Below are 8,045 nucleotides of genomic sequence, written 5' to 3'. Positions count from 1 at the left end.
AATGGGATATGGCCGGCGCGCGCCTAGCACATCTATACTCCATATCGGGATATGTGTCAACCAGCCTGTTCAAGCTCCTCGAAAGATAATCAGCAGCAAGCACGAACAGCGACGGCGATAACGGATCTCCCTGGCGAAGTCCCCTCGTAGACTGAAAGAAACCTGCCGGAGCCCCCGTTTCACTAGCACTGAGAACCAGCAAGAAGAGATGCAATCGATCGACCATACTCACCCACCCCGGCGGGAATCCCATCCTCTCAAGCACCAGGAGGAGGTAAGGCCACTGCACTCGATCATAGGCCTTAGCCATATCTAGCTTAAGGGCCAGATTAGGCGACTTTGCCTTCTGAATGAGGGACCTGCCGATATCGTGAATCAATTCCTGAGCCAAGAGCACATTATCACTAAGCAAGCGACCCTTTACAAAACCGCTCTGGTTCGGCGCCACAACCTGAGGAAGCAGCGGCGCCAAACGCGATGTCAAGATCTTGGAGATGATCTTGTTGGTCACGTTGCAAAGGCTGATCGGCCTGTACTCTGCCCAGGTCGCCGGGCTTGCCTTCTTCGGCAAGAGAATGATGGTCGTGGCCGTGAAGCTGCGGGGCATGGGAGCTCCTGAGAAGAAGTCCGCCACCCGCTGCCACCACCTCTGCTCCTACGATGTCCCAACAGTGCTGGAAGAAAAGAGACGAGAAGCCATCCGGTCCCGAGGCGCTGTCCCCACTGATGCCAAAGACCGCCGCCCTCACCTCATCATAGTCAGGAACTGCACAGAGGCCATCGCGGTCGATGGAGTCTGGGAGACCGCGCAAGAGATCAAGGTCCGGCTGCTCCAAGTGCTCAACGTCTGACGTGAGAAGCCGCTGGAAGTAGTCAACCGCCGACTGTCTGATGTCCTCCTCCGACGTGAGAGTCTGTCCTCCTGCCTGAATGGCGTGAATCCGGGACTTCACCCGCTTCTGTCGCACCCACCCGTGGAAGAATTTGGAGTTCCTTTCGCCATCTGCCGCCCACCGAATGGCAGCCTTCTGCTTCCAGAAATCCTCCTCCATCCTAGTGCGGAGTACGTAGAGGGCGGTGCAATGGCTAAGCTCACTCCTGTGGGCTCCTGTCGGGTCCCCGTCGTAAGCTGCCTGCGCAGCGGCAACCGCCTCCTCTGCCTCCCTCAGCTTTTCAAAGATGTTCCCAAAGACCTCCCTGTTCCATCCCTTGAGAAAACCCTTAACTCTGCTGAGTTTGAACTGAAGATTAAGCATGCCGAAGAAGCCCGTCTCCGCGGTCCACACTCTGGCAATCGCATCCCTGAAAGTGTGATGCCGAACCCACATGTTCTGAAACCTAAACGAAGGCCTCGGAATCTGAGCCGTGAGCTGGCACCGCACTAGCAGAGGGGCATGATCTGAAGAGATCCTAGGCAAATGAGTCACCCTAGTAGCCGCAAAGGCGGTCGTCCAGTGCTCCCCAAGAAGAACTCTGTCCAACCTCTCCCAGAGCCCACTCCTCGTCCATGTGAACGGTGGGCCATCAAAGCCTGGGTCCAGTAGCTGGCAGTCTGCTACGGCGTCGGCGAAGTCCATCATTTCTCCGTGCCTGTCTGTCGTGCTGCCCTGTCTCTCTTCCTCCAACAAGAAGATGTTGAAGTCACCACCAACAAGCCAGGGGGCCCCGTCAGTGGCTAGAGAGATGTCCCTGAGCTTATTCCACAGATCGTATCTCCCCTCCCTCGAGCACTTAGCGTACACTACGGAGAGATAGATTGAAAAAGGGAATATCGCAGCAGTAACTCGGACGTGAAGGACCTGCTCAGAGTCGTCAATGACCTCGACCTGCCAGTCCCTGTGAGAGAAGATCCAAATCTTGCCGTTTGTGTTCGAACACCTAAACTGCAACCCAAATCGCCTACTAAAGAAAGAAGGCCGGGGATCCGTCTGGGGCTCAAGCACCGCGGCAAACAAAACACTGTACATATCTATCATATTTTTGAAAGTGCCCTGGGTAGAAGTGTTCGCTATCCCCTGGGCATTCCAAATCATAAAGTGAGAAGACATGGGAAACTCAGTAGGCTCCCGAGGCCGAAAGCCTCGCCTTCTTCGATGAACCCTCTGCGGGAGGGGAAGTGTGTCCAATGTACTGCAGCACCGGATCGTCGGAATCAAGCCTCGTGTTCGGTACCTCACAAATCATATGATCCTGGTGGTCATCGCTGTCAACCTCAACCTCGGCCTCATCCGAGGAAAAATCCTCCAACGCCCCGAACATGTTATCGCCGTGCAAAACCATAGCTAGAGGTCCGTATCCGAAACCGCGTGTAATAGAAGGCGATCTGGACCTAGAGGCCCGCTCTCTCCCTGACGAGGAATCATCTCCCTCAAATCCCTTTTGTCCCTCCCCGTCTGACACTGTCCTCTCCGTGGTGGCTTTCGCCTGCATCTTCTCTTGGCGTCTCCTTCGCTCCCTCTCGCGCTTTGCTGCGTTCCTAGCCATGTTCTTCGTCTTAGGCACGACGAAGCCATCTCCCCGTGCAGCCTGTGAACCCTCTGCGGCTGCTGAAGAAGGCCCGGGGTGTAAGACGGGGCCAGGGGCCGGCTCTCTGATCACCACGCCCTGGTTGCGCCTCTCTTGACGCCGTGGCTGTCCAACCTCAGGGGGAGGCCTCTCTGTAGCCTGCCTAGCAACAGGCTGGTACCTCGGGCCCAGAGGCTGTCTACTGGGGCCTGCCGGATTCGACTCTCCCTCTCTGTCGAGAGGAGGCCGGTTCTGTGGGGTCGGCCGGTGGGAGTAGTCCCTCTTTGGCGGCATAGGCCGCCTCCCCGAAGCGTAGCATGAAATAGCCGAGTGGCCCACGTGCTTGCACTCGTTACAGTACAAAGGGATCTTATCCCATTTCACCTTAAGTGTCACATGTTTACCTGCAATATCAATATCTATCTCCTCCGGAATAGGGCGCGACAAATCAACCTCGACACAAATCCGAGCAAAGGAGACGCGAGATCTAGTTATAGTAGCCCGATCAACTTGGACAGGCTTACCAAGCATCTCACCAATAGCAATCAACGAGGACTCCTCAAATAAATGCACAGGTAAGGCAAGAATATTACACCAAATAGCCACAATAGGGATTTCAAAGAAGGGGTCAAAATCGGGGGTCCACTTAAAGACACGCATAGGGTGATGCTCAACATACCAAACAGGCGAGTTGTTAGGACCATTCAATATTTTCACATAGTCACGCATGTCGGAAAGTTGAATAAAAATATGCTTTGCATTTAAAAAGTTCCAAGATAAAGAACCCACAAGTTTGAGGTTACCTAGGGCCTTTTGAATTTGGTGGGCAGGAGGGATGGAGTGAGAGAATTTTCCGACGATGGCAGGTCCTATACGGCCTGCAAGAATAGAAGTTTCATTAGCCGAAAAGAAAAGACACGGTTTACCTTCGACAATGCGGACTTCTCCCCTTTTGTCGGCTTTTTCTCTATCAAGCAAAATAGGACCCTCGGCCGGCTGCCCCGATTTCAACACGTCGGCCATCGAACGTCCAAAAAATATTTTTGGTTGCTCTCCATTAGTTCTTTCATTATGGACCGAAGTTGACGGCGGCTCCATTCCATTCTCATTTTGTTGCTCATTCCCCATCAATTGTGCCCATGATTTTTTGTTGATGTTTGGTGCTGGTGGAGAAGGTGTATAAGACGATGCTGCATGGGGAATTTGGATAGAGGCAGCGGCTGGATTTCGGGTCTCCGCGAGGTTACTAACGTCCATTTTCCTTTGTGCATGAACCGAAATCTCCAATGGGGGAAACTCTATCATTTCATCACCGATCAAGGCTGCTGCTGGAGAGCGTTGCCCAACCGGTTTAATTCCAGAAAGAACCTCAGCGGCTGCTCCAGAAAGAAGCGAATCTGCTGCCTGTTTCTGTTTGGGGATTGAAGTGGGCTTGGGTGTTTGGGAAATTAAATTATTTTGGGCTGGAGAGGTGATAATGTTAGAAACGAAATGGGTTTGTGACTTATTATTTTTTTTTGGGCTGGGGTTTTCTTTTTAAAGGTGGCTGGGGATTTAGAAAAAGGGAATTTTAAGGCTGCATTTTTACGTTGATTGGGCTGGAAAGGCAGGGGGGGCTTTTTGGAGGGTAAACGGGAATGGGCTGAAGAAGTTGGCTGGGAATTTTTTGGAAGAGGGGTTGGGGTTCGGAAAGGGGTGGGCTGAAGATGAATTTGGGCCGCTAAGGGTAGAAGAGTGTTGGGTTCATGATTGGGCTGGGGTAGAGAGGCTGATTTAGGAGGAAAAAAAACATTTGGAGAGTGTTCATGGGAGAAACCAACCTGGCCCAAGGAGTGAGAACCGGAGCCCAAAAGCGGAGGCCCAGTATGAAGTCCGAATTCCATATTCTGCTCCACGAGGGATCGAGCCTCTGCAAGGTCGAGGATCGCATTTTTTTCGGCATTAAATTCTCCATGTCCTGCTGTTAGCCGCTTCCTTTCTATGGAGGAAGATTCACTGCCATTATTCTCTGCATTTCCCGAAATTAAGGAGGCTTGCTCAGCATTAAAATTTCGTCCACTCTTTAAGGCAAGAGGCGTGCGATTGTTGGTGGTATTATCCTTCTCGAGAACAGGTTGCCCATCATCAATCAAACTCCTCCATGAATCCTCTTGCATTAAATTATCAGCCATTAAAATAAGAGACTCACTGTTTGGGGGAGAGGTGGCATTATTATTGTCTTTTCCCAAAATAGCACAGTCTCCCAAACCTGCTGCATGAGGAGGGATGTTTTTAAAATAAGACAAGCCTTCTTTCCCATGATTTACTGCCAACAACTCCTTTTCGGAACAAGGCATAGGAGTATCATTAATTGCAAGAACCTTTTGTTGATATTGATTAGAAGTATGTGTGGCTGCTGCTGTACTCTCTTCCATTTCCCCATCACCTCTCCCATACTTCAAGCACTTACCGAGACCCCTAGTAGCAGGTGTAGCAGCCATAGCCTTGACATCTCCCATCAACTTCCCAAACTCGGCGACGGCAGTAACCTCCTTCCCGTTACGAGACAAACGCGATTCAAAAGCTGCCACCTTAGCAAGAACCTTATCAGAGGAAGGTGAAGTATGACGAGGAGGAGGTGGCTGTGTATGGGTCACCGTCGGTAACGCCGGCGGTTGCTGGACCTTTTCGAAGTGGCCGTTTTTTTCATCGGAAATTCGCTGCTCTTCCACTTCCTTTTGATATTCTTCGTCGTAATCCAGCAAGTCATCTTCTTCAAGTTCCTCCGCCGACATGGAGTGGTCGGAGACATCCGAGACCGTGACTGTGGCAACCTCCGGTTCCCGCTGATTAGCTATCTGCCGCAAGAAGGCTTTTTTCATCTCCTCCACTTCCTCTAAAGAATGCAGACTCATCTCAAAATCTTTTTCCCTCTTTCCACACTTGTCGGCCAGAACGTCTGCCAAAGATTCCGGCTGCCGTTTTCGCGGCGGATCCGCCATGGCCGGCGAACCTCAAGGTTTCCGACCACCACCAAACCTCCCTGGATTCGGTCAGAAGACTCAACGCACCCGACACAGACACAAACGAGACACGACGCGACGAAAGGGCGGCAAAATCCGCCGGAAAAGAGGAAAAAAGACGACGGCGAAAAAGAAGACTTGACGGACGAAACTGAAATGGCCGAATTCCGGCTAAAACACGACAGAAAAACGAAAAAACAAACAAGAAAAAGACGACAAAGACGACGATGACAAGAATGAACGGAAAAAATTAACAAAACACGGTTAAAATTGACGAGAAATGATTTGGGACTTTTGAAAAGCTAGAGAGCATTGTGTGTTTTTAGTGTGTGTGATTTGCATGCAAGGGCATGAATGGTTCAGGGTTGGATGGTTTAGGGTTTAGGGTTTTTTTTTTTTTTTTTTTTTTTTTTTTTTTTTTTTTTTTTTTTTTTTTTAAAATTAACTTCATATATTTATATCATATATATGAAGGAGAAAATTACAAATCAAAGGGTTTAGGGTTTAGGGTTTAGGGTTTTTTTTTTTTTTAATATCCGAAAAAAATAACATTGCATATATTCTCAAGCAAAATAGAGGTTCTAGTTTGACATAATTCCAACACCCAAAATCCTATATAAAAACAATGAATTAGAGAACGGACAGAGGAGTTTAGCTTGAAGGTCCACCTGCACCTCGGCCAAAACCCGGTCGTCCACCATCTTCACCACCCCTGAATGAAGGTTGAAAGTCAGCAGGAGCTCCACCTTTCTCCCCACCAAATTCACCGGCTTGCCCTCTTGGTCCACCACGGTAACCATCCCGATCACCAAAACGAGGTCTGTCACCATCAAATCTTGGAGGTCCACGAGGGCGGTCACCAGGAGGTCCACCCATGGGCCGACCGAGGGGCTTAGCCGACTTCTTAAGTGTGGCAGGGACGATCTCCGATGGAAGGTTGAGGTATGTGCGTAGGAACTCAATTCCATCGTTGGTGAGATACCAATAGTAGTGCATCCAGGCAAAGGTCTCACGCACGTACTCTTTCGACTTGAAGCTCTGCATAAGCTTAATCACCTGCAGATTCGGGACATCGATCTCGGGGTGCTTCGCTAGGTTATAGTCCTTCTTCGCATAGCAAACTCCCTCTTGGAAGAGGTACTTGGAGATCTCTCTCCTGTTCTTCTCAGAGATGATCATGCTGCCGGCCGGTGGAGAAAGACGTCCGACTTTGATAGTGAAGATAGATGATGAAAAACTGCAACAGGGTTTAGGGTTTTTTTTTTTTTTTCTATTTTATAGGAGGATCGACGATGGTTCCCCATCTACCCTCCGATGTGACTCGGACCCCCGACCTAACAGTTGGAGGTGAAGCGTCTTACCCCGTAGGTGCGCTTCGTTGTCATTCTGGGCCCACAGGCCCAAGGAGAAATTAATCCCCAAATCTGCACTTCCTAGGATTCGAACCTGCGACCTCCTAGGAAGTGAAAGCTCCCTGATATCAACTCCCAAGCCACTAGAGCAGCTTGGTTGGATGATGCAACAGGGTTTAGGGTTTTTTTTTTTTTTTTTTTTTCATACATAGGAGTTCGAGATACATTCGGTAAGCGATCTAGCCCGACATAGCCCCTCGTGACTCGAATACTACCCCCCCACAGCCAAGCACCAGCCTGTGAACAGGCCTTGTTCAGGCCCGTTCTCTAGCCCCCCGTTCGACGGGTCTGTGTCAGCCGGGTCCGGGCCCGTAGACTACCCGCCACCCTCAGACGCGTCCAGGCTCGAAAGCTTGCCAAGCCCCAAGGAAACAACCTTGAACAGGCCCACAGGGAAATTAATCCCAAAGTCGCGCCATCCAGGAGTCGAACTCAAGACCTCCTGGATGGTGCCATATCCTTGCCATCCTTCTCAACCACTTGAGCTAGGAGGCTTGGATGCAACAGGGTTTAGGGTTTAGGGTTTAGGGTTTAGGGTTTAGGGTTTAGGATTCAGGGTTTTTTTTTTTTTTTTTTTTTTTTTTCTTTTTTTAGGAGGATCGACGATGGTTCCCCATCTACCCTCCGATGTGACTCGGACCCCCGACCTAACAGTTGGAGGTGAAGCGTCTTACCCCGTAGGTGCGCTTCGTTGTCATTCTGGGCCCACAGGCCCAAGGAGAAAATAATCCCCAAATCTGCACTTCCTAGGATTCGAACCTGCGACCTCCTAGGAAGTGAAAGCTCCCTGATATCAACTCCCAAGCCACTAGAGCAGCTTGGTTGGATGGTTCAGGGTTTAGGGTTTTTTTTTTTTTTTAATTTTTTTTTTTAAAAGGAGCTATCCTAGTTTTTTTTTTTTTTAAATTAACTTCATATATTTATATCATATATATGAAGGAGGAAATTACAAATCAACTCCTATAACAAGGAGGAAACACAAATTACGCCACTCAGGGTTCGAACTCGAGACCTCCAGGATGGAGGCGGTATCCAGCACCCTTTACCGCTAGGCCAAGGGGCTTGGATGGTTCAGGGTTTAGGGTTTTTTTTTTTTTTTTTTTTTTTTTTTTTTTTTTCAAAAATT

General features: G+C 49.7%; 2 protein-coding genes across 2 annotated transcripts; both read right to left on the bottom strand.

Moving 5' to 3' along the window:
* Positions 1-1,326: 1,326 nt before the first annotated feature.
* LOC121791278 lies at positions 1,327-1,967 on the bottom strand (the record flags this gene model as incomplete). The annotated part of the gene is made up of 1 exon (XM_042189281.1): positions 1,327-1,967. A coding segment is annotated over exon 1 (641 nt), but the record flags the coding sequence as incomplete, so codon positions are not given.
* A 4,057-nt stretch (positions 1,968-6,024) lies between these two features.
* On the bottom strand, positions 6,025-6,748 carry LOC121791277 (40S ribosomal protein S10-1-like). Its single transcript, XM_042189280.1, has one exon. It carries the CDS (start codon positions 6,684-6,686, stop codon positions 6,159-6,161), a length of 528 nt encoding a protein of 175 aa, XP_042045214.1. The 5' UTR covers positions 6,687-6,748; the 3' UTR covers positions 6,025-6,158.
* Positions 6,749-8,045: the final 1,297 nt, after the last annotated feature.

Source organism: Salvia splendens, unplaced genomic scaffold (assembly GCF_004379255.2).
Source record: "Salvia splendens isolate huo1 unplaced genomic scaffold, SspV2 ctg764, whole genome shotgun sequence".
In the NCBI taxonomy this organism is placed as follows: domain Eukaryota; kingdom Viridiplantae; phylum Streptophyta; class Magnoliopsida; order Lamiales; family Lamiaceae; genus Salvia; species Salvia splendens.
This window is presented reverse-complemented; position numbering and strand designations above follow the sequence as displayed.

Bases quoted from the DNA above. Each gene is read 5' to 3' on its own strand.
- LOC121791277 (XM_042189280.1), bottom strand. From the start codon at position 6,686: ATGATCATCTCTGAGAAGAACAGGAGAGAGATCTCCAAGTACCTCTTC.